The 27,425-nt window shown below is 43.7% G+C and overlaps 1 protein-coding gene across 8 annotated transcripts in view; it reads right to left on the bottom strand.

The window, feature by feature from the left end:
• Positions 1-27,425, bottom strand: part of dab1a (DAB adaptor protein 1a) — a 929,000-nt gene that overhangs the window by 20,424 nt on the left and 881,151 nt on the right. For 5 of the 8 annotated variants that reach the window (XR_004563183.1, XM_034180437.1, XM_034180436.1 and 2 more), the window contains 4 exons: positions 14,981-15,103; positions 6,198-6,260; positions 3,445-3,541; positions 2,280-2,686 (listed from right to left, as the gene is read on the bottom strand). Coding sequence is in view for 7 of the 8 variants with exons in the window: in XM_034180437.1 (XP_034036328.1) it covers positions 2,280-2,686; positions 3,445-3,541; positions 6,198-6,260; positions 14,981-15,103 (690 nt within the window). In the remaining variant the exon portion in view is untranslated. The remainder of the gene's footprint in view (positions 1-2,279; positions 2,687-3,444; positions 3,542-6,197; positions 6,261-14,980; positions 15,104-27,425) is intronic. The other 3 variants (XM_034180442.1, XM_034180439.1, XM_034180441.1) reach the window with 1 other exon arrangement.

The raw sequence follows: 27,425 nt of genomic DNA, 5'->3' as shown, positions 1-27,425 counted from the left end.
CACAGACATAAGGCCATGTACACACATTGTCGGGTATTTGTAAAACCGAATATCTTACCCTTTCAGTTTGGGGAAAAAACTTCATCCACACTACATCGTTGGGCGGCGGTACTGATTAAAATTCTATCCAATCAGGAGCCTTATTCTCTTGTCGTCACTTCCACAAAAACTAAAAACATGGCGCCAACCTCGTTCGTGTGGACCGATAAGGAGTCGGAATTACTTCTAACCGTAGTTTTAGAATACAAAGTTAACAAATATATGCACACAAAAAGCGCCTGGACAATGGACAATACCAACACTTTGAGAGCAGCCATGTACCCAGACGTTTAATACTGCCATGAACACTCCTGGCCAGTAGATGGCAGTAGCGGCCTTGAAAAAATGTCAAACAAAATTCCAGATAATCCGTGTCTGCTACATTTAAGATGCGTGGAATTTAACAAACGCAAATACACTAACGTCTATAAACCCAGAGAGTTTTAGGCACTAGAGTTTAATGCTGTTAATGTTTAATGCTGGACCCTGAACAGAGTGTCTGAAATGCATTTGTCCTGTCGTGAACGTCTGAGATTACCTTATGCTACACATAATGCATTGCTGCCTGGCACAGCATGTGCTCACAAAACCTTAAAAATTAGCACATTACTTTAAAACGAAAACATATATCTGATATTTTCACTTTCTAAACTTCAGACATGACAATAATTTTAAATAACTTGTCTAAAATGAGTGGTTAAAATTTGAACCATAAGTTAAACATGTATGCCTCTGGATGACTTGGTGACATTGTGTTTATATTAGTATGGTGTTAAAGGAAATTACTTTTTTTTTTTGGTCACCAATTCTCCTTTGCTTACAGACGATAGAGTGGTTTCTGTTTACAGAGGGTAGAGCAACATGCCTATTAGGAAACTTTTAACAGGTAGATCTCAACAGCTTTAACAGTTTTAAAAATGTTTTTCACTGTTCAGCTTAGTTTAGTACGTTATCGGTCTAAAAGTTATCGGACGGTAATTCATCGGAAGATAATTAGTCCGATGATGGTTTTTAAATTTATCTAAAAAGATAATCCGATAATGAAAACATTATCTTCGATAATTATCTGTTATCGGATTATCGGAAGTGTGCCCACCACTGCGGTAAACAAGTAATAATTGTGGACTAATTGCTGTCTGAGGTAACTGGAGTGTAAGCATAATTTCTCCACTGTGAGATCAATAAAGTATATCTCTCAATGATATCTAGAACTTAGCTGTGATCAATTTGTGTATGTGAAGTATAGCATGATAAATAGTTCTTATTTTAATTTATCAGCAACACCAGCAATAGTCGGTATGTTGTAAGTAATTATAAAATGCATTTAAAAGGAATATAATGGCACTATGAAAATTTAAGTATCAGACAAACGTGGCTGTGACTTTCATTAGAATTTAGAGCTCTAATGTATAGTTGTTCTCCCAGTGGTTGTGGTGATGTACTGTGCTAGCACATGCTCCCAGACCAGGCCTAACCTGACCGTTACTGCCAGTGCCTTCTTGATACTAGTATTTTTCATTTTCAGCAATTTTTGGGAAAAAATGGACTTGTCTTATTCAATTCAATTGTCAAAGTTGAACAGAACACTCAGAGGCTTGATTGATAACCACATTTTAATACGAGTCAGGCTGTAACAAGAATTACAACAAATAACGGAGTGGCCTGATGGGGCTGGCTTCACTATTCACAGCTGAAACTTCTTCCTCCCCATTTCTTTCTTTCTTTGAACCTTGTGAATGAAACATTATTTCTGTTTGAAGGATTTGAATATCCAGTGGAAATATCACAGCATACACCACCAATATTGCATATGTGAGAGTGGAACCCTTGACCTTGATCTATTAAGATCCTAGTCCTAAACAGGTCCTGAGGTCCATCAGGCTGGTGCTTATCCCCAGATACCACAGCTTGAAGTAGATGAGAATCCAGCATTATTTTTCAGGATCACTGGATGATCAGAGATGAACGCCAGTATGTAGAAAATTGATCTCTCATTGCAAAAGAATCATTTAAAATGTTTAGAATATGGAGAAGGATGTCGGTCCAGCGACATCTTACATTGTATAAATTTTGTAAGTCGCCTAGACTAAATGTTTTCTTGAGCACATATGCACTCTGAGGTGATTATAAACCCTTAATGTTAATGTGAGGGGAAATAAGACAGGGAATACTGGAGAATCTTATGGAAAATAATTCTCCGGTCATTACAATTCACATTCTTTAATTTATTAGGTCCATACCTTGAACATCTCCTTGCTCATCTTCTTCGTCCGGTCCCCATGCTGCGGACTCGACGACGCTGAAGGAGAAGGAGCTGAAGCGCTGGCTCCTGCACCTGAATGGCTCTCGCCAGCTGGAGTCACAGTTGTGACGGGAGTGAGCGTCTGAAACATGGCGGCAGGCAGCGTGCCCACAGACTGAGCAGGGAGGTAAGCTGTGGGGGAAAAGGCTCCAGCTGCCATAGCTGCCCACTGCTGCTGGGTGGCAGGGAAGAGATTAGCCTGGCCCCAGATAAGAGGTTGGCCGCTCGGCAACACCTGAGCTACCGGACCTAGAGGAGACTGGACACCAAAGGCTAAGGGTGTTTGGGCAGCAAAAGTCTGCTGGGACCAGTGGCCAGGAGGCACTGCTCCCATTGTCACATAACCTGGAATGTGAGTGAAGAGACAGAAAGTCGCCAAGAAAAAGGGATTCTTAATCATGCTAACAAAAACCTTACAAAGCAGAAACAAAGAGACAGGCACACATTGAGATAATAAACCATGTGCTACCAGAGACTGCTGTCCTACTTCTACGTGAAGCTAATGTGGTGTCTCTTAATGGTCATGGCGAACTGTCATAATTACCTCCAGAATGAGACAGTGTCATTATAAAAAGGCAGAACTCAAGACATCCTCATTAAAATCACTCAGACTCATCAGCAGAAGTCTATTCTGTTACGCACTTGTTAATCCCCAACTTCCTGAACTCCAGTTACTACATACAGCAGTGAAAGTGGACATCAACCATTGACCAGAGGAGAAGGGAGGTGTCGGAAGGTTGAACCTGTGTTTACACCTCAAACATCTTATACCATATTTTGCTACTTTCCTGCGTCCACCACACTTGTCTCAGCCACAGATAAACCACCAGCATCTCAAGCAGCAAGCAAATGATGCTTTGTATATTCAACACCAACTTCTCTCCTCCTTCCCCTCATCTCCATTTCAATTCCATTCTGTCCCTTTCTCTTTGTTTCAAACTCTTCTCTTATCTTTACTCTCTCTCCTTTGCCCTCTGCCTCACTTTCTTCTGACTACCCGGCTCTCCTTTATGTCATTTCTTGACTCTGGCCCCCTGCTGGGTTTATTTCTGCTTGCCTTGTAGCAGTGGTGTGTTCAAGCTTGAAGATGAACAAAGTCCTACCTGAGGGCACAGACGCGGGATTGAAGGGAGCAAACAATTCCGTAGGAGGCTGGAGGCCCTGGGAGGGGTCAAGGGCATTGGCTGGAGACGCGGGGGTCTGCACAGGTTGTGATTGAGGTTGGATTTGATGGCAAACAAAGGCAAATTGTCAGTAACATGGTACAACCCCAATTCCAATGAAGTTGGGACATTGTGTGAAATGTAAATAAGAACAGAATAAAATGCTATGCAAATCCTCTTCAACCTATATTCAATTGAATACACCACAAAGACAAGATATTTAATGTTCAAACTGATAGACTTTATTGTTTTTGTGCAAATATTTGCTCATTTTAAAATGGATGCCTGCAACACATTTCAAAAAAGCTGGGACAGGGGCAACAAAAGACTGGGAAAGTTGATGAATGCTCAAAGAACACCTGTTTGGAACATTCCACAAGTGAACAGGTTAACTGGAAACAGGTGAGTGTCATGATTGGGTATAAAAGGAGCATCCACAAAAGTCTCAGCTGTTCACAAGCAAAGACGGGGCGAGGATCACCACTTTGTGAACAACTGTGTGAAAAAATAGTCCAACAGTTTAAGAACAATCTTTCTCAGTGTTCAATTGCAAGGAATTTAGGGATTCCATCATCTACAATCCATAATATAATCAGAAGTTTCAAAGAATCTGGAGAACTTTCTACATGTAAGCGGCAAGGCCAAAAACCAACATTGAATGTCCATGACCTTCGATCCCTCTGGCAGCACTGCATTAAAAACCCACATCATTGTCGAAAGGATCTTACCGCGTGGGCTCAGGAACGTTTCAGTAAACCACTGTCAGTTAACACAGTTTGTTGCTACATCTACAAATGCAAGTTAAAACTCTACCATGCAAAGCGAAAGCCATACATCAACAACATCCAGAAACACTGCCACCTTTTCTGGGCCCGAGCTCATTTGAAATGGACAGACGCAAAGTACAAAAGTGTGCTGTGGTCTGATGAGTCCACATTTCAAAATGTTTTTGGAAATCATGGATGTCGTGTCCTCCAGACAAAAGAGGAAAAAGACCATCCAGATTGTTACCAGTGCAAAGTTCAAAAGCCAGCATCTGTGATGGTATGGGGGTGTGTTAGTGCCCATGGCATGGGCAACTTACACATCTGTGATGTTATGGGGGTGTGTAGTGCCCATGGCATGGGCAACTTACACATCTGTGATGGCACCATCAATGCTGAAAGGTACATCCAGGTTTTGGAGCAACACATGCTGCCATCCAAGCAACGTCTTTTTCAGGGACGTCCCTGCTTATTTCAGCAAGACAATGCCAAGCCACATTCTGCACGTGTTACAACAGTGCGGCTTCATAGTAAAAGAGTGCAGGTACTAGAATGGCCTGCCTGCAGTCCAGACCTATCACCTATTGTGAAATGTGTGGTGCATTATGAAGCGCAAAATACAACAATGGAGACCCCGGACTGTTGAACAACTGAAGTCATACATCAAGCAAGAATGAGAAAGAATTCCACCTACAAAGCTTCATAATATGACACACATTTTCAATGGGCGACAGGTCTGGACTGCAGGTAGGCCAGTCTAGTACCCGCACTCTTTAACTACGAAGCCACGCTGTTGTAACACGTGCAGAATGTGGCTTGGCATTGTCTTCCTGAAATAAGCAGGGATGTCCCTGAAAAAGACGTTGCTTGGATGGCAGCATGTGTTGCTCCAAAACCTGGATGAACCTTTCAGCATTGATGGTGCCATCACAGATGTGTAAGTTGTCCATGCCATGGGCACTAACACACCCCCATACCATCACAGATGCTGGCTTTTGAACTTTGCACTGGATCTTTAATCTGGATGGTCTTTCCCTCTTTTGCCCAGAGGACACGACGTCCATGATTTCCAAAAACAATTTGAAATGTGGACTCATCAGACCACAGCACACTTTGCGTCTGTCCATTTCAAATGAGCCCGGGCCCAGAGAAGGCGGCAGCGTTTCTGGATGTTGTTGATGTATGGCTTACATGTTGCATGGTCGAGTTTTAACTTGCACTTGTAGATGTAGCAACGAACTGTGTTAACTGACAATGGTTTTTTGAAGTGTTCCTGAGCCCACACAGTAAGATCCTTTACATAATGATGTCGGTTTTTAATGTAGTGCCGCCTGAGGGTTCGAAGGTCATGAGCATTCAGTGTTAGTTTTCAGCTTTGCTGCTTACGTGTAGAAAGTTCTCCAGATTCTCTGAATCTTCTGATTATATTATGGACTGTAGATTAAATTCTTTGCAATTGAATGTTGAGAAACATTGTTCTTAAACTGTTGGACTATTTTTTCATGTAGTTGTTAACAAAGTGGTGATCCTCGCCCCATCTTTGCTTGTGAACAGCTGAGCCTTTTGGGGATTCTCCTTTTATATCCAATTATGAGTGTCCTCAGTTCCCAAACACTTATTGAGTGTTGTTAGAAGGAAAGCTGGGACAGTGGTATGTTTACCACTGTCCCAGCTTTTTTGAAACGTGTTGCAGACATTCATTTCAAAATGAGCAAATATTTGCACAAAAAAAAAAACCCAATAAAGGGTATCGGTTTGAACATTAAATATCTTGTCTTTGTGGTGTATTCAATTGAATATAGGTTGAAGAGGATTTGCAAATCATTGTATTCTGTTTTTATTTACATTTTACACAACGTCCCAACTTTATTGGAATTGGGGTCGTATTAAAATTTCACAAAGTGAAGTGAATCTTATGATTATGCTCACCGATGGAGAGGTGATGTCAGGTGGTGTGGACATGTCTCCAAAAAGCTCTAATTGGTTGATATTCTGAGAGTAAGACATATAGCACACCAGTCGTAAGGCACATAGTCACACATACAGTAATACTTCAGTTGAGGCCATACGTTTAGATACACCTTGGCTGAAAACTGGAAAACTCAAGCTTCCCGAAGTCCACAGATTTCATGTTACCAAACAGTACATGGGCTAGGTCATTGATTGTGATTCTTTTGGCTGATCCCATTTTGCTCATGGTCATCTCAGCAGATCTGGCAAGGAATCACATCTTGACTTGGTACAAGTTTAACGTCCGATGTAGAAGGAAATTTCAATTAGAATGTCTACTTCACTTCGATATAAAGTGTGTTATTTTTAAAATAACAGTGGAAACAGTTTTATTTGGTTTTTATTCACCGTGTCAGATTTTCAGTGGGTAAAACGTTTACAGCTGCCTCTATAAACAGCATGGAAGATTTTAGAAATTAACGTAACTACTTTTAGAAGCATCTGTTTACTGAGTGGCATAATTAGGACTTAATATAAACACATCTGCCTGTACTTCAGGACACACCTGTAGCTCCACTGCATTCTTACATTGAAAAGGATTGAAAAAAGGTTCCTACTTAAGAGTCATCTCCACAAGCTTCAACATCATAAGCAGCTGCACAATCTATTGCACAAAATGACTCTTGGAACTATACACTGTCGGGAGGGATAACCATATTAACACCCAGCTTTGAATTAACTTCAAAAAGTTCAACAAACCTCCAGGATTATGAATAAAGAACTGATTTCTTTGGAGATATCAGGTGACATCAATGTGACATCATCAATTACCAGCTATGTAGACACCTAATAAATCCTTGTCATTTGGTTGGTGGATTGTATTGTCACGTGGCATTGATTATTTTCACCATTGTACAGAAAAAACACTGTATGATTTCCACACTTTTTCATGCAATTTTGATCCATTTGCGGTTCATTTTGTTTCCATTTCACTTCACTGAACAATTCCACTAACTTTTCATAGAAATGCATCCATGATACCAGGAAGCTACCTATAGCACATGGACTTTACCTTGGAAATTATGTATTTAAGTGTGATATAATACAAATAATGAATGTTTTCCATTCATACAATGAATGGAAATTTTTTTCATTTGTTAAAAGGTGGAACATGCCACCTTTCAACTTGTGCAAATATTCTTATCAGTGCATTAATAAACATTCATTATTTGTATACCTTTGAGGGTGAGCTCTCATTGCCATAGCCTGAAAGGCTAATGAGGAAGCCATTATCCAGAAAGTTACCCAAAAGTGATTTTAAAAAGTTTGCATTTGATCACCAGACTAAAGGTTGTGGATTTTTGGAGTAATATGTTGTCGTCTCATGAGACAGTGGTGGAAAGTTCGAGCATCATATTGTGATTGTGTGGTTGTGGTGGTGGTAGGGGTTTCTGGAAATGGTGCTGATGCACTCCATAAAATAAATGGCATCTCAAAGAAGGAGTATGACCTGAATATTCTCTTGTAACGCCTTACAACATCAACCAAAGAACTAAAGACAAATGGTCACAAATGGGTCTTCCAACAAGACAAGAATCCCAAACATCAATCAATTTTCAATCAATTTTATTTATATAGCGCCAAATCACAACAAACAGTTGCCCCAAGGCGTTTTATATTGTAAGGCAAGGCCATACAATAATTACGTAAAAACCCCAACGGTCAAAACGACCCCCTGTGAGCAAGCACTTGGCGACAGTGGGAAGGAAAAACTCCCTTTTAACAGGAAGAAACCTCCAGCAGAACCAGGCTCAGGGAGGGGCAGTCTTCTGCTGGGACTGGTTGGGGCTGAGGGAGAGAACCTGGAAAAAGACATGCTGTGGAGGGGAGCAGAGATCAATCACTAATGATTAAATGCAGAGTGGTGCATACAGAGCAAAAGGAGAAAGAAACACTCAGTGCATCATGGGAACCCCCCAGCAGTCTGTCTATAGCAGCATAACTAAGGGATGGTTCAGGGTCACCTGATCCAGCCCTAACTATAAGCTTTAGCAAAAAGGAAAGTTTTAAGCCTAATCTTAAAAATAGAGAGGGTGTCTGTCTCCCTGATCTGAATTGGGAGCTGGTTCCACAGGAGAGGAGCCTGAAAGCTCCTCTCCTGGTGCTATGTTTCCTCTCCTGAAACATAGCACCAGAGTTGTGACACAGTGGCTTGGAAACAACAAAATAATTGTACTGAGCATTCCAAAGCCTTGGATATTGCGGAGAAGCTTGTGGAACGTTACACCGACAGTTTAATACAAGTTAAGCAATTAAAAGGCAATACCATCAAATTTGAACAAAACTGATGCCAACCTTTGGCTCACTGAAAATTGGTCATTATTTTGAATTAAAAAACATGGAAAAATATTCAGACATTCTAATAAACATATGAATTGCTGTTAACATGACATGTGGCATTGGTTAAAAATTAGATTGAAAGTTTGTAGCGAAAGGGTATATAAACATGTGGCCTCAGTTGCACATTACGCTGATTATTTGGAATATCTTTATACAGCAACATGCATCAGATGTTGCATGCAACACAACATGCTTAGTTTATATGGTCTGTTACCTACCTGTACACTGTGATGGCAAAACAGAAAGGTGGGGCAGGGGTGAGGAAAGATGAAATAATGAAATGAAATGAATGATTATGATCATACCTACCCCAAATTATTAAAACTATCTTATCTATCCCGGATAAGGATATTTCTCACCAGATGGCCTCAAAGCAGGCTGCCACATCCCCAACATCATTAGTCTCTGCTCCACTGTGGACAGACCATTTATGTTCCCTCTTTGTACATGTGTGCCCCAGAGGAAATAGTTACATATCAAAGGCAGCAGCCTTTCTGTATAATCTGAATTTGCTCTGTTTCCTTTCACAGTCACTCAGTGATCCTTTACTTATTTTTTCTCTCTTTTTCCTACATTAAGAATACTGTATATTCAGCCTGGTGGCAAGTGAAGGCATCTATTTTTAGCTGATAAAGGAATTTAAGCATTGAAAATTTGGTCAGAAATCATAAATCATGGATGTGGAAAATTTCTTAAGAGACAATGAATATTCTTGGAAGATCTTTGCTCTCCAGTAGGTCATACTGTACATATAAGACAAAGTTCAATTCACAACTGTCAGAAAATAGATTCAGCGCATGATTTACAGCCAAAGAGTCACATGGAGAAAAGACATTATACATTTGTTATAATTTATTTATTGTTTTGCATATTTACTGTGTTAACCCTCTGGGGTCCGAGGGCATTTTTTGGACAGTTCACTCACCTGGCATTTTATTATTGCTGTTAACAGCTCTCCCTGCATCCCACAATCAGGTTTTTATTTTCAAGTCTTTATTTTCAGGACAACCTGTGCTTTCAGAATATATATGCTTTTGTTGTGTTTTATAAGTGTAATAAAGGTTACAATCAAAATAAGAAAGGAAAAAGTAAAGCGAAAAATAATTTTCCACACACATTTATTCAAAACACACAGCACGCTATAATAAATAACTGTTTTGACACTTTATAAGGGTAATTTGAGGTCTTATGTGAAAGACTGTACAACAAAAAGGTTCAAACAATAAATACAAATGCACATTTTGAACAATATATACAAAATGGTCTGTGCGGTTTTTTTTTGTTTTTTTTTGTCTTCATCTCAAAGCAATTTCTGTCTGCTATTACACAAAGGTCACATCACAAAAGCCCCTTTCACATTGACGTATTCGTAGAGCTGCCCATTGCAGCATTGTGTTTCATTTAAATACGCCTGAAATGCACGTGTACTCAGCCTTTTTCAGTGTTTGTTTCATACTTGCAGCTGTGTGTGTTCGCTTTTTAATGTGTGCACACAGTCGCGTGTACTATTAAACCAGTTCAGTGCTATTTTCTGCCTCTGTGGAAGTGCGCTCTGTTCTCTACTGCAGGTGTGGTGCGGCTCAAAAACAGAGTCATTTAACATTATTATTATTTATTTTTTTTTTTTTTTGTCTTGGTGGATCGCTATCATTGTGTACATACAGATGCTGCTGAGGCTGTGGTAAAGGCTGCCCTGAATGAAACGCTGTGACTCGTTAAACTTTTAAACCTCCGGTTGCTCCGCTGATTTGATCAGACCTGATCGATCAGGACGTTTTATGAGTGCACCGACATGCAGCGGGTGCTCTTTTATTTTAAAGTCACAGGTTTGATCAGACACAGAGAGAGAGAGACAGAGAGACAGAGTGAGAGTGAGGAGAACGCGCGCACGAGAGAGCGAGTGAGCGTAGTGATGCGAACCCCCAGACCTGACCTGTTTCCTGTTGTGTTTCTGGATTTCTGAGTTGAGCTTCGATTCCCTGTTCTGATCACACACAGGTGCTGTGGGCTGTGTGATCATGTTCTCAGCTGATTTCTCTGGATTCACGCACTCAGTTTTTGGTTGTGTACAGGAGCACAGTGTTGCACAGACTTTCCTGCAGTAACGCTGTGCTGCGGAGACCTGCTTAAACTGTGTCCAGCACTCTACGCCGAAGAAAATTAACGTTTAATTTCTTCCGTCCTACGCTCTTAGCCCTCAACATACTGCTGTGGGGGAGAAAAACTCAACCTAGATGGTGCCTAAAAGTGGGCGGAGAGCTGCTCGAGCAGCTCTACGATTACCCCAATGTGAAAGGGGCTAAACTTCTAATTCTACTAGCGTTTTGGAGTGTTTGGTGCCCAAAGCAGCTTTCATTCACACTTTGGCCCACTTTGGCTCCGTACAGTCTGAGGAAGCGGCCCTCCCCCTCGCGCCATTGATATGGTAAACCAGTGCTTTACGCCGAGAAAGCAACAGAGTTATCCAGTAACATTCACATGTAAACTAGTGGAGCAATCCTGATAGTTACACACTCTTTGTTTGAGCATGTGAGATTGTCATCAGAGGCTCTCCGTGTGCTCCGTCTGCTTCACTGATAACTGTGCGTAATGGCGCAGGGTACATGGAGACCAATAGTATGTACTCATTGGAGCACCCAGGGGGCTATTCAAACGGGGCAACTAGTAACATATCACTCATGAAAACGATCTTTGGCTTTTTCACATGAGGTAATTCTGCCCCTACGATTGGATTTGGAAAACCATGTGACGGTGAACCAATTCCGATTGGACACTCACATTACGCACGTCATCACACAGCTTCTATGAGGAGTACCACGATGACTGATGGCTGGCTCGAAAGTCCGCGGAGTTAACTTTTCAACAAAAAGTAAGTTTCTATCTCATATCATTAAAAAGTTATTTATAATTTAGTAAAGCTTGGTCTTAGCCGTCGTATGCGACGGTGTCGGCCCAGAGGGTTAATATGCAGGAGAAATGCATGTAAACACATATGCATCCATTAATTACACTTTAAAAAGTGTAACAAGAATTACTTAGAATTGGGCACCGCAGTCTTGTTTGAGGGAGGGCGCTAAAGGAGTAAAATATGACGCATATGACGTAATTTCTCTACTTCCTGGGGAAAAAAAAACTGCATTTTCTCTGAGTTTTTGGGCAAATTACAAGCAAACAAAGTGAAAATGCAAAGAAAAAGTGACGATGCGGTGGGAAAGTGGACATGTGCTGTAGTTTGTTTATGACCTGTAGCACAAACACGTTAAGGCAGTTTTGCAGGTGAGAGAACGGAGCTACTATGGTAAGCTGTGTAGGCTAACACTTACCGACACGATGTCTCCCATTCGCCTTGTCTTCCCTTCTCTATGGGGAACCAAAAAAAAAACAAAAAAACCCACTTTTCACGACTGCTTCGGTGATTGCAGCCAAAAACAAAACAGTACACCATTTTTCCATGTGAAGTTATGCTGTGTATATATTGTGCAATGGGAGCGGCAGTCCCCGTAAGTGGTCAAATCCCTCGATATCACGCAGGGCTCAAATGAGCCTGTGGTGCCCTATTGTAGAGGAAAAATAGCTGTTTTCCTTATGTCTGCAGGAGCAGAGCATACTAGGCCAGGGCCATCCCTTGCCTGCTTGTCTTTGTTGATATAACACATTGTGTTTCTCCATATTCATGACTAAACATCTGGTCATGGCCTGGACTTCCCAAAGAAATCCATCAAGTGGGATTGAAACGTTGTCACATTAAAGGAAGTAACAAAGGAGTAAAAGTGTGCAGGCTTTTTTATTATGCCCCGCCTCACGGTGCAAGCGCCACGCTGGGCAGTTACGTCTGTCCGTCTATCCGTCCATCCATCGTCTGTCCGGCCGCAATGCGTTCGCCACAACGTAGCTCGGCACCTATTGCTCGCAAAAACTTCATGTTTGGTGGGTACATGCCTTGGAGGAGTACTTTGCATGAGTTCGAAGGCCAGTAACCTTGACTTACTTTTGAAGGTCACCGGTGGTCACAACTGTCAAATCCTTCGCCGCAACGTAGCTCGGCACCTATTGCTCGCAGAAACGTAATATTTGGTGGGTACATGCCTTGGAGGAGTACTTCGCATGGGTTTAAAGGCCAGTGACCTTGACCTACTTTGAAGGTTACCCGTGGTCACAACTGTCAAATCCTTCACCGCAACGTAGCTCGGCACCTATTGCAACCTATTGAACTCATATGGATTCGAAGGCCAGTGACCTTGACTTACTTTTCAACTCTGTGGGCTTTTCCTCTGTGGGTAGTTTGGCATGCAGTACCTGTTTGGAATTTCTCCAGGTGCACCTGTTTTCTGCTTTGACCAAAATGAATCTCTCTGCATTTGTATGTCAATCAGATATGGGAGGTGATGGTCTAGTGGTAAACGTTGGGCCTGAGACAACAGGATTTTCAGTTCAAACCCCAGCCTGAAGGAAAATCAGTAAGGGCCCTTGGGCAAGGTCCTTAACCCCCAAGTTGCTTCCAGTGTGTAGTGAGCTCCTGCATGGCAGCATCCTGACATCAGTATGTGAGTGTCTGTGTGAATAGGTGAATGTGAGGCATCATTGTAAAGCACTTTGAACTTCTGATTCAGATGGAAAAATGCACTCTCATTTACCGTTATAGAGGTTTTCAATCATGTGACTGATTTGCTGCGGGACAGCTACTGTCTTCATCTTGGATTATCCGCGACTGGTGTGTGAAAGAAATAGAGAGAATGAAAACTTATTACGAGGCTTTAAACCCTCAAGATAAAGCTGTTTATTGTGATCGATGTGTAGCAGTTGGTTCAGTGGATCTGTATTGTTTTTCAGTATTTGTTGAATTTAATGACGATTGTAACGAAAGTGGCCGGCAGTTTCACAGCGTAAGCTAATATGACCAGAACCAGCAGACCGCCCGTAAATCCACCGGAGGAAAAGCTCCAAGGAAGCAGATAGCTACCAAGCCGCCTGGAAGAGCGCTCTGGCTACCGGTGGTGTGAAGAAGCCTCACCTTTACAGGCACGGGCACCGTGGCGCTGGGAGAGAGATCCGCCGCAATCAGAAATCCACCGAGCTGCGATCCACAAGCTGCCGACCAGGTCAGCCTCGCGGGCCTCCTGCAGAGCTCACAGCCGATTAATCTGAAAGCGGAGGTCGGTCTTGAAGTCCTGAGCGATTTCTCTCACAGGCGCTGGAAGGCAGCCTGCGGTATCAGCAATTTGGGTGGATTTTTTTTATACGGGAGTCTCTCTCAGCGCAAGCGGTGGCCGGGCCTGTAACTTTGAGGCTTCTTCACACCGACTGTAGCCGGAGTGCTCTTCTGGGCGGCTTTGGTAGCCAGCTTGTTCATCTGAACTTTCCTCCGGTGGATTTTACGGGCGGTCTGCTTGGTTCTGGCCATATTAAAGCTTCCTTCAGATATGCTCTGCTGAGCCAGGTCTCTGCATCGCTTAGAAAGCTCATAACACTCCGCTGCTTGATGCACAATAACTGCTGGTAGCCTGTAAATGAGCGACCTGCCTCATTTTTATCACCTCCGTTTGAACAACCGATGACTGCACAAACGTTGACCATTGTTGAAGCTTCTGCAACTGTTCGCCAAATGCATGTAGCGTATCAAAGCGTCATATTCCAAAATGGCCGCGGGGCGCAAAATCAAAGTGAATGGAAAGAAGCATCTTTCTCTGAAGCGAAACTTTAACATTTTCCCACAGTGACTACTGAATCGTACTTTGGCTCTGTACACTGCGCCCCTGAAGCTTTGTTAATGTTTGTCAAACAGAAACCACAGTCACAGGGAAAATGCCGCTGAGTGAGTGTTCAGACAACAGAGGAGTTTGACATTTATGGACCGTGTCAACTTTCAGTGCAGCCACTGAACTCAGTGTTGTTGCATTGCAGCAGCTGCCTTATTAATGTGCCGCAAGTGTCCCCAGGTGGGGACGACCTCCGCTTTCTTTAACCCTGACCTCCACCACCTTTGAGAGACACCGCGACCTTTCCGTCTGAACATCCACTCTGCTCTCAAAGCACCCCTGCTCTGAGCATTTCTGTCCCTCTCTGATGTTCACAACCTAAAATGCATGTGTGCATAGAGGTGCACACATACTCAAACTGCTGTCTCAACCTGGTTACTATGGCAACAGCAAGGCTGCATCTTTTATTCATAATGATGAGGGTCAAGAGTCACAGTGACTTACAACTGCAGAAAAGAAAAGTAGCCAAGGAAAAGGACACAGGAGAGCTGAAGGAGCAGGTTATGAATACTTCACGACATCTACCTTTCCTGCTCAAAACCCTGAAATCGCTTCACACCCAACATTATTTCTGTGGTTTGGCTGTGTGTTCTTACAGCTCCTTACCTCAGCCTCCTTGTCCAGACCTAAGTCTATGAGATCTGCCTGCTGCTGCTGCTGCTGCTGCTGCTCTTCCTTTTGCTCTTGGAGAGGCTGATCATAACAATGATGATGTTCATGGTGATGATTCTGCAATCACAACCTCCATGTTAAATGGCATGTGGAATGAAATGTTCTCACACAAGCACACATGGTTTCTCATACACTCAATGAGAGGGTGAGAAAAAGGCAGTGAGGTGAGATGAGGATATCAAGAGGAGAACATGGTGGCCTGGAGATGTGTAGGCACAGCACAGTCGAGGAGGGAAAACCAGGCGGTAATTATGAGACACAGACCGACTGAAGATTAAAGAGGTTTAAAGATCATCCCTAAGTTAAGTCTGAACTGTAGCACTGAGCTGGGGTTTAAACCCCCTTTTGTGTTTGTGTAAAGCCTGCTCCCTTGTGTCAGGAGGCACAATGCGAGAGACAGTCCAACAGGCAGATGGGCCGCATTATCTAACATGGTGTATGTGAGAGCAAAAAAAAAAAAGGTACAGAGCCCTTCCTGTATCACGAGAAACTAAAAAATAATAATAATAAAAAATTATAGGCCATTCTAACAGTTGCAAGGCTTCTACAAAGTTTTACAAATGTGAAGAAACAAAAAACAGGAAATCAAAATCTCCAAATCTCCCAAAATTTCCTGTATAAGTTCCTGTATTGTCTATTCTTTTGGTAGCATGGCCCAAGCAGAGGGTCACCACTTTGAGTCTGGTCTGCTTGAGGTTTCTTCCTCAAATCATCAGAGGCAGTTTTTCCTTACCACTGTCGCCTGTGTGCTTGCTCTAGGGGTTGGTAATGTTAGACCTTATTTGTGTGAAGCACCTTGAGGCAACTTTGTTGTGATTTGGTGCTATATATACTCAACAAAAATATAAACGCAACACTTTGGTTTTGCTCCCATTTTGTATGAGATGAACTCAAAGATCTAAAACTTTTCCACATACACAATATCACCATTTCTCTCAAATATTGTTCACAAACCAGTCTAAATCTGTGATAGTGAGCACTTCTCCTTTGCTGAGATAATCCATCCCACCTCACAGGTGTGCCATACCAAGATGCTGATTAGACACCATGATTAGTGCAAAGGTGTGCCTTAGACTGCCCACAATAAAAGGCCACTCTGAAAGGTGCAGTTTTGTTTTATTGGGGGGGATACCAGTCAGTATCTGGTGTGACCACCATTTGCCTCATGCAGTGCAACACATCTCCTTCGCATCATCCGTGAAGAGAACACCTCACCAACGTGCCAAACAGCAGCGAATGTGAGGGGTCATCCAGCATTCCTAATGCTGTCAGTGGGCCTGTTCCCGCAGCAATGTCCATTCTAAACGCAAACTGCAGTGTGCGGCACCAACTTCAGGTGTGGCATTTCACGGTAGGTCTGGCACCATGTCTTCAGTAGCCCTGGCTATCCGTGCCTCTGACAGCCAGAAAAAGAGAAGAATCAGTCGGCCAGAAAAACTACACCTAAGGTATAAATTCACCGGCAGTAAATCAACAGGAAAGCAGAGAAAGTACTAAGGTGATCACCGGCTGCTAGCCCTAAGCTTCAGACCCAGAATTTAGATAAAGTTGAGGCCAAGACCTGTTCCATTACTAATGAAATGAATTTAAAAGGACAGGAAGCATAGTTCCATACTATACCAGTATGCTAGCCACACGAAAGGGAGAATAAATGTGTCTTAAGTCTGGACTTGAATGTCTCTACATTTTGTGGAGATCATTCCACAAAACATGTGCATGATAAGAGAAAGCTCTGTGGCCTGCAAACTTTGCACTAAAAAAGGTGCTAGTCCCTGAATAATTTTATATGTTAGTAGCAGAACCTTAAAATCTGACCTCACAGAGACAGGAAGCCAGTGAAGAGACACCAAAACGGGTGTAATGTGGTCAAACTTTCTGCTTCCTGTCAAGAGTCTGGCAGCAGCATTTTGAAAATAAAACATTGCAGTCGTCCAATCGAGAAGAGATAAATGCATGAATCAGGGTCTCAACATCAGCTATTAGACAGGATGGGACGAATATTCACTATATTTCGCAGATAGAAGAAAGCAGTCCTCGTAATATCTCGAATGTGGAGGTCAAAGGACAACAAAGGATCAAATTATTAAGGATGAAATTATATTCCTTAGACTCAAACTGAAAGTAAATCTCTACAAATCAGTTATGAAGAAATACAAACAGTATAGCACTCTGGTAAATCTGTGTGGAGTAGACAGTTCTCAAAAACTGAGTGACTGTGCAAGAAGGAGAAGAGTGAGGAAAGCCACCAAGACACCCAGACAACCCAGAAGAAGTTACAGGCTTCTGTGGCTGTGATTGGATGCACAGTGCATGTTTGAAGCAGCATTTTGAATCAGTTAGAGCAGGGGTGGCCAAGTTCGGTCCTCGAGAGCCACATTCCTAAAGACTCATTACGAGTCTTTCATTGGATTCAGGTGTGTTGGAGCAGGGAGAACTAAGAGTGTCAGGAAGGTGGCTCTCGAGGACCAAACTTGGCCACCCCTGAATTAGAGTCCCCTAATGCTGGACTGCAGTAACCCACAAAATATAATCTTCGCTATATTTCGCAGATGGAAGAAAGCAGTCGTTGTACACACACAACCACAACCTCAACAGAACCACATGATTGTAGTTTACCTCAACAACTGACAAATCTGTTAAACACACCGCAATATATTTCTGGGCTTCACAAACTGCTGAATGATGAAGGGTTCTGACGTTCTGGTCTCACACTGTGCTAATACACAAGGTTATTTGGTGCTTTTAAAATATTACCACGGTATATTAGGCACAAAGGACGACGTATGACTATCATTAGCTGATACTGAACAACAATAACTGCTTACTCAGTAATAAATAACTTCTTCAAATCCAGGCCATTTTTCAACTGGCTCTGGAGTCTTTACTGATTTATTTCAGACCATCTGTTCGAGGAACCTGCATCTGCATTTCACTTTTTGGAAGAAACTGTTCTGTAACATTTATCATCACTATAAACTGCACCGTACTACTGCCCATTCATCCGCTGTTCTCTCTTTCTTTACTCTCTTTACATCTGTCTTGTGCCAGTTGCCCTTTTGTGGCCCGTCTGTGCTTTCATCTCTTCACCCACTCCTTTTTTTCTATCAAAACAGGAGCCACCTATCAATTGCCCGTCTCCAGGAACATGGTAATTATCTGTGCACATGTGGCAAGCATAGAATTAAAGCAGACCCTTTAATTAATGTCACCTTGATGATCCCCTGCTGTGTGACTGATCACATGTCCAAAAAACCACTGCAGAGCCGCCAACTGTGCAAACACAAGCCCATGACATTTCCTCACACACAAACTAAAACCCATAAAGTATGTACACTTCACATATTAATTTGTTATATACTTCAACAAAGATGTCAGTGTGATTTGACAGATTTGGATTTTTAAGATGGCTTGAGAGTCACAGCGCACTTGGTTTCAGTGTGTATAGGTGCCTTGACACTTGTACAAATTTGATTCCTGCGCTGGCGCACAATATTGCGTGCCAGTGAGTAAACTCAGTGTAAGGTGTTGTAAACTGAGCATGAACTGTGCACAACTGCGTGCCATTGCGCAAAGAAAATTTTGAAATGTTCAAAACTTCTGGCACACATTAATTTTATGAACTAGACGTGAACATTGTGCAACCTATTCGAAAACACTGTGTCACTGTTTCTGTGTAGGCTCTCAGTTGTCCAGGTGGTTTCCATAGTAGAGAAGCTTGAATCTTCGACTGGACTGGGTTGCTTGATGCGAGGAGGTTTCGCTTCAAATCGCAGAAGCTTCCTCAGCTAAAATTCTTGCTCTGGAAGTCTGACTTCTGTCTGACTCTTGTAGAGAAGAATAAAACAGAAGCTAACAAAGCTGGAGTTTTAAACCTAACCAGAACCCCTCCTACTGTATGAGGCAGACTGCTATAGGCTAGTGACTAAACAATAGCTCTAATTAGCAACTATTGTGCTGTAGTTAGCACACCTAATGGCAGGACAGCTGTCCCTCTAATGATGGATGGATGCCTTTATGATGGCTCTCTTGATGACGTGATAACCTCATTACCATGAACAAAGACTGAAACTCCTTTGACCTGAGTACCACATTGTAAACAGGGGATAAAGTGTGTCTAGACCCCTCCCCGGTTAAGGCTGGGTTTCAAATGTTTCACAAAGAATGCCTCCTTGACCCCCTCTCTCAAACCATTTCTTCTCTAGGCTAATATTTTAACTTCCTGTTCCTCAAACGTGTGGTTAGTGTCTTTTAAGGTGGAGGTGAACCACAGACTGAGGTCCACTGGTGCCCTCTCTGCGGTGCTGGTATAGCCTTTTGGTGTAAGGTTGCTTCGTTTCACCTATGTACTGTTCGTTACAGTTTTCCTGACATCTGATAGAATACACTACATTGCTCTGTTTGTAACTAGGGATCATGTCCTTAGGGTGAACTAATTTCTGTCTCAAGGTGTTAACCGGTTTAAAGTAAACTGGGATTTTGTGCTGTCTGAAGATCCTCTGTAGTTTTTCCCCTACTCCTGCTAAATAAGGGAGAGACACTCCTCTTCTTGTCTCCGTCTCCTGTCTATCTGGTCTCTTTGTTCTCTGGGACTTCGGCACTTTGTCCAGGGACCATCGTGGGTACCCACATACTGTGAGGGCTTTCCGGACACGTTGTTGTTCTTTAGCCCTTCCCTCTGCAGTTGTGGGCACCTGTAGGGCTCTGTGTTGAAGCGTCCTGATCACCCCGAGCTTGTGTTCAAGGGGGTGGTTTGAGCCGAAGAGCAGATATTGGTCAGTGTGAGTTAGTTTTCTGTAAACCCCTGTCTGGAGCTGCCTGTTCTCTCCAATCGTAACATCACAGTCCAGGAAGGCTAAATGGTTGTTTCTGGCATCCTCACGTGTGAACTTGATATTGGCGTCCACCGAGTTGATGTGTTCTGTAAAGTCCTCAACTTGCTGTTGCTTGATTTTGACCCATGTGTCATCAACATATCTGAACCAGTGACTGGGAGAGATGCCCATGAAAGACGTCAAGGCTGTCTTCTCCACTCGCTCCATGTGGCCAAATTGTACGTGATGGAATCTGTGCTACATACAATAGGCCTGAGTGGCACGTCCTGTTTGTGGATTTTGGGCAGTCCATAGATGCACGGAGTGGCATCCCCAGGGTACAGTCTGTAGTATGTCTGCCTGTCGATGAGTCCCTCTTTCTCCAGGTTTTAGAGGTAGCTAATGAGAAAAAGAGGGACTCATCGACAGGCAGACATACTACAGACTGTACCCTGGGGATGCCACTCCGTGCATTCTTGGACTGCCCAAAATCCACAAACAGGACGTGGCCACTCAGGCCTATTGTATGTAGCACAGATTCCATCACGTACAATTTGGCCAAGTAACCTCAAGTGGATTTGGCTCCTCTAGTGGGTAACTCAGACCACCATGTGGAGAACACACAAGATTTGTGAACAAGATCAAGGACCTACAGCTGGAGGCAGAGGAAACTATGGTGTCATTTGATGTGACATCGTTGTTCACCTGCATCCCCACTGCTGAGGCCATCTCAGCTGTGAGGCAGAGACTGCTGGAGGATGTGTCTCTACTTGAAAGGACCCAACTCACACCAGACCACATCTGCCAACTCTTGGAAATCTGTCTCAACACCACGTATTTCCTGTTTAGGGGGAATTACTACAGGCAGATTCATGGTTGTGCGATGGGGTCTCCGGTATCCTCCATTGTGGCTAATCTGTACATGGAGCGAGTGGAGAAGACAGCCTTGACGTCTTTCACGGGCATCTCTCCCAGTCACTGGTTCAGATATGTTGATGACACATGGGTCAAAATCAAGCAACAGCAAGTTGAGGACTTTACAGAACACATCAACTCGGTGGACGCCAATATCAAGTTCACACGTGAGGATGCCAGAAACAACCATTTAGCCTTCCTGGACTGTGATGTTATGATTGGAGAGAACAGGCAGCTCCAGACAGGGGTTTACAGAAAACCAATTCACACTGACCAATATCTGCTCTTCGGCTCAAACAATCCCCTTGAACACAAACTCGGGGTGATCAGGACGCTTCAACACAGAGCCCTACAGGTGCCCACAACTGCAGAGGGAAGGGCTAAAGAACAACAACGTGTCCGGAAAGCCCTCACAGTATGTGGGTACCGACGGTGGTCCCTGGACAAAGTGCAGAAGTCCCAGAGAACAAAGAGACCAGATAGACAGGAGACGGAGACAAGAAGAAGAGGAGTGTCTCTCCCTTATTTAGCAGGAGTAGGGGAAAAACTACAGAGAATCTTCAGACAGCACAAAATCCCAGTTTACTTTAAACTGGTTAACACCTTGAGACAGAAATTAGTTCACCCTAAGGACTTGATCCCTAGTTACAAACAGAGCAATGTAGTGTATTCTATCAGATGTCAGGAAAACTGTAATGAACACTACATAGGTGAAACGAAGCAACCTTTACACAAAAGGCTATACCAGCACCGCAGAGAGGGCGCCAGTGGACCTCAGTCTGCGGTTCACCTCCACCTTAAAGACACTAACCACACGTTTGAGGACAAGGAAGTTAAATTATTAGCCAGAGAGAAGAAATGGTTTGAGAGAGGGGTCAAGGAGGCATTCTTTGTGAAACGTTTGAAACCCAGCCTTAACCGGGGAGGGGGTCTGAGACACACTTTATCCCCTGTTTACAATGGGGTACTCAGGTCAAAGGAGTTTCAGTCTTTTGTTCATGGTAATGAGTCATTCACGTCATCAAGAGAGCCATCAGAAAGGCATCCATCCCATCATTAGAGGGACAGCTGTCCTGCCATTAGGTGTGCTAACTACAGCACAATAGTTGCTAATTAGAGCTATTGTTTAGTCACTAGCCTATAGCACTCTGCCTCTCAGTAGGAGGGGTCTGGTTAGGTTTAAAACTCCAGCTTTTGTTGGCTTCTGTTTTATTCTTCTCTACAAGAGTCAGACAGAAGTCAGACTTCCAGAGCAAGAATTTTAGCTGAGGAAGCTTCTGCGATTTGAAGGGAAACGTCCTCGCGTCAAGCAACCCAGTCCAGTCGGAGATTCAAGCTTCTCTACTGTGTCACTGTGTTTTACTGCTGCAGCGCAGCGCATCTGAACGATTATGATGAGATGTTACATCTGTAATAAACATAATTTTGTTATGTGTCGACGCGGGTTGAGGAGCAGACCTGCGTCTGACGGAACCCAGTGCTAAAATAACCAGAAAGCGGTTCCAATAACAAAACAATTTATTCTTTCCACCATCTGGTGCATAACAAAGTGAATGAACAAAAAATGCGTCAGTCTGGTGGAGTGAAGGCTGGCACGCTCTCCAGCGCCTAAAAGGATCGAAGCCTGGCGCTTCTGGACTCACTTTTACCGCCAAACACCCCCCAGGTGGACACGACAAACCGACTCTCTGCGAAGGATAGAAGAGGTGAGGTAAGTCAGCAGTTACAGTAATATCCTTCAAAAGGCACACACTATCAGCAACACATTCAGGTCTGTATTCAAGCTTTATGTAAATGAGCAGCTTCTCACAACAAGTGGAGGATCAGTTGTCCGCACGCCATGGCAGTGAGAAGCGAGCAGCACAATTCTTATCACAATTCAAATATACTGCGTAACAAAATACCAAGTTACTATCAACAATTAGTCAAACAATTATTCACCTCTGATGTGTGCTGACAGCATGTGTCCCTCACCCTTCTTCCTTCACAGGCACAATGTCAAACCCAGGCGTGGTCCTCAGCGTCTCACAAACGAACACCACAAGGTCGAGTTCCCGGCAATTCTACTTTAATCACACATGGCTTAAATGCAGAACGCCATCTAATTATCTGCTTCAGCTGAAAGTCTTTAAGGTTGCATGTGAGCACCATCCACAGGTGCTGCACATAACGTTGATGAGGGTGAAGGACTCTTCAGCCAGCACCTTCTCCACAGACAAATCAGTTTTCATACCACCTGGAGAGCAAAGAAAAGAAAAGAACACCAAAATGTCCAGCCACACCCCCCCCCAACACACAACAAATTTTACATATACACGATCTAACTCATAACACAGAATGAAAATGCAACTGTTTTACCAATCCATTACAATATAAATATGATAAATAATTACCTTTGAGATGGTTCCAAATACGTTCTCCACTGCATGATGTGCACGAGACAACCTGCAGCTGTAGATAATTTCTCTGTGATTCTGGGAGTGATGAGAGAATGGTTTCATCAGCCCCAGGTTCTATCAGCAAATGCGTCATCGGCTACAATATAATTATTTTATATAACGTGGCATCAAACGGGACAAAGTGCGGTGTCCAGAGGGACAAAGCGGGTCACATTGGCATGACGAATTGCGCAAGTGTCAAGGTGCCTGAAGGTTCTTGGTTTAAACCCCACCCCTGTCACATTTCTCCATGTAATGTGGAGTTGCAACAGGAAGGGCATCTGGCGTAAAACGTGTGCCAATTAAACATGCAGATCCACTTTGAATTTGATGTGCCGACCCTGAGTGCAAACAAGGGAGCAGTTGAAGGGACTTACTTTATAACTTGAGAGTCACATTCAAGTGATTAGTCTGAGGAATAACATTTACTGACATACACAGAAGAATGGGAAAAGATCAGGATGTAAAAAAATAAAGTAACTGTATTCTTTTAGTTAGAGAAAAAACATGTAAATACATGACAAATGTAGTTAAAGACATGGATTCTTTTGTGGATTATACAAATGAAGCAGAGTTTAATATTACTTCTGCTGGAAGGGAGTCTGCAGACGCTGCAGCAAAGTCATCAAGCAGACTGTAGATACAACCACCCCAAAATGGCCATGTACATGCCAACTCGTGCAAATGCTGAACACTGCACAGACTTCCACAGTAACTCATCATCAGAGCTACCAAACACAAGCACAGGGGCCGGACCACTTCCACCACTCACTCACATTAATTTCTAAGAAAACGCCTTTCACCACCAACACGCCTTTCACCACCCAAACCAACTGAACTGTTTCACAGCCCAACTCATATCTCACCTAAAGTACAGCTTGTGACAAACTGAATACAGAAATCTTCTGCTTGCTGATGGAAATAAGCTTAAATTATTACTTGAACACTGCTTGTGAAAACTGTAATGAATTCCATGTGGAATGTAAGGCAATGAAAAATTGACATATGTTTTGATGCATCTGTATCATCCAAAACAAGCCATGGTGGCCTTGGTGGTTGCCAGATCTGGGCTTTGGAAATGAGAGAAATTCACAAACAAGCTTATTTAAATGTACACGTAAAATCAGTTCCACCTACTCTTAATTTCCATCACGTAGGTGATGAGCTTATTCCCTTTAAGACGCCCTGGCATGTCCAGCAGGTGGCAATGTTCAGTAGGTGGCAGGCAGGATTATGGTGCATTACATAAGCAAAAAAAAGTTGGTTTTTAGATTGATGTGGTTCATCAAAGTTTATTTTAATAAGTTCTTCTTAGTTTAAAAACAGAGCATGTATTGTTTTGTTATTGTGGTTGTTATTAATAAAATGGAGTGGACGAACTCATTTATCTGTTCACTTGCTTCATTTTACAGCATACATGCCTAGGCTTTTGCAAGGCCTAGAAATAAATATAACTGCAGGTTAATGAGCCACATATGCCATGCGACGGCTACACTGACATGGAGAAACACGAGCACCCCGAGATTTCTGACGTCCGCCAATCAAGATCCGGTGTTCTGTCGAGATAAGCTCCCCCGTTGAGTTGATCTCCCCATAACGCAAATCGACAGTTACGTGTGTTGAGCGAAGGTCCCCGTTTAGCTGAGCTCCCCGTGATCTAACAACAAAGTTTTGCTTTAAAGACAGCGTGCAAATGCAAGTCTTTACTTTTTAAACGGAAAAAACCAAAACAAACCACTTATTACTGTATTTTTAATGTAAACATAAAACTTACGTGGGTTTTCTTTGGTAGTGGAGCTCATCTTAACGGGTGACCGTGTCCCCTCGAGATGAGATCCACCGTGCAATTGCGCATGCGCACCTCGCCCGTTGAGTTGAGCTCACCCACTGAAGAAAAATAGAAAACCCACAAACGGTGTGTCTTTACATAAAAATACAGTAATGGTCTTTTTTAGTTTAAAAAAGTAAAGACTTGCATGTACACATGCGGCCCAGTCTCACGTATTTTTTTGTCCTCCCATCACAAAATTATTAAAATTTTTGTGACAGGTTTTTTTTTAAACTCACTATTACTAACCCTAATCCTACCCCCAACCCTAACCTTAACCGTAACCTAACCCTACTCCTTCCCCTAATCCCAACCAAAATTTTGCACTTTCGTGACAATATGACAAACCAATAGAGTAATGTATATTTTGTGCTGCTAAATCACGACATGCTGCGAGACTGGGTTGTGCACACGCTGTCTTTTTTGAAGGCCCGGAATGCGGCCTTCAAAGCGAGAGATCAAGTTGGCCTGAGGACAGCTAGAGCCAACCTGTCACGAGGCATCAGGATGGCGAAGAAGGAGTACTTCAGGAGAATAGCCCACCGCTTCAGCGACAGCAGGGACGCACGCAGCATGTGGCAAGGACTGCAGTCTTTGACCGACTGCAAGCCACCGCCACAGACCTGCGGCAACTCCACCTCCCTGCTGAATGATCTTAATAACTTCTTCGCCCGCTTTGAGGCCTTTAACACCACACCGGCACATAAGTCCCCCCCCCCCCCCCCCTCTGGGTGACCAGGTGATCACACTGACTGCAGACAGTGTGAGGAGAACATTCAGCAGGATCAATGCCCGGAAAGCATCTGGTCCTGACAACATTGCTGGCCGCGTACTGAGGGATTGCGCGGGGGAACTCGCAGATGTCTTTTCGGACATCTTTAACATCTCGTTGCGCCAGTCGGTCGTTCCCACGTGCCTCAAAGCCACCATCATCATCCCGGTGCCGAAGAAGTCCACACCATCCAGCTTCAACGACTACCGTCCTGTCGCACTCACCCCCATTATCATGAAGTGCTTCGAACGGTTAGTCATGAAACACATCAAGTCTGCACTCCCCCCCTCCCTAGACCCCTTCCAGTTTGCATACCGGTCCAACCGTTCAACAGAGGATGCCATCAGTGCTGTCCTCCATCCAGTCCTCACACACTTGGACAATAAAGACTCATATGTTAGGATGCTGTTCATTGATTTCAGTTCAGCATTCAACACCATCATCCCTCAGCAGCTGGTCATCAGACTCGACCAACTGGGTCTGAACACCTCACTGTGCAACTGGCTGCTGGACTTCCTGACCAGGAGACCTCAGGCAGTGCGGGTCGGCAGCAACACATCCCACACCATCACTCTGAACACGGGGGCCCCCCAGGGATGTGTGCTGAGCCCCCTCCTCTTCACACTGCTGACCCACGACCGCACACCACTTTACAGCTCAAACCTCATCGTCAAGTTTGCGGATGACACAACCGTGGTGGGTCTCATCAGGAACAACGATGAGACCCACTACAGGAGCGAGATCAGCCGGCTGACCATGTGGTGCGAGAACAACAATCTCCTTTTGAATGTGGAGAAGACGAAGGAGATTGTTGTGGACTTCAGGAGAGTGCACACCCAACACTCCCCTCTAACCATCGATGGTGCTGCTGTGGGGAGGGTGAGCAGCACCAAGTTCCTGGGTGTGCATGTGTCGGAGGATCTCTCCTGGACCACTAACACCGCATCACTGGCCAAGAGGGCTCATCAACGCCTCTACTTTCTCTGCAAACTTCGAAGAGTTGGAGCAACACCACACATCATGTGCATGTTCTACAGGGGTACGATCAAGAGTGTCCTGTCATGCTGCATCACGGTGTGGTACGGCGCCTGCACAGCGATTTGCCGTAGGTCCCTTCAACGCATCGTGAGAGCAGCGGAGAAGATCACGGGCACCTCTCTCCCACCCCTCCAAGAACTGTACAACACCCGCCTCACCCAGAAAGCCACTAGAATCATAAGTGACCCCACTCATCCATTACGTAGTCTCTTCAGCCTGCTGCCGTCGGGGAGGAGACTGCGCAGTCTCCAGGCCAAGACCAGCCGGCTGAGAGACAGCTTTTTCCACCAGGCTGTCAGGACACTCAACTCCCTCCCTGCTTTGCCCCCTTTCCCCCTGTTGCTCTCCACTCACACATAAACACAAACTGGACTGTTTCACTTTCCATTCCTGTCAATTCCCTAACCTCCCTAACCTAGCTGCTGTGAAGATATTGCACTTTTATACATACAATACTCTCTGCACAATGATCAACAACTGTATATATTTTTGCTCTGGTCATGGAATTTGCACATATCCATTACTGCTGAATGTTGTCCTGCTACTTTGCACTACAAGTATTTGTTTGTTTACATTT

Source organism: Thalassophryne amazonica, chromosome 10 (genome assembly GCF_902500255.1).
Source record: "Thalassophryne amazonica chromosome 10, fThaAma1.1, whole genome shotgun sequence".
In the NCBI taxonomy this organism is placed as follows: Eukaryota; Metazoa; Chordata; class Actinopteri; order Batrachoidiformes; family Batrachoididae; genus Thalassophryne; species Thalassophryne amazonica.
Note: the sequence above shows the minus strand (reverse complement) of the source record. Positions and strands in the feature narration are given on the sequence as shown.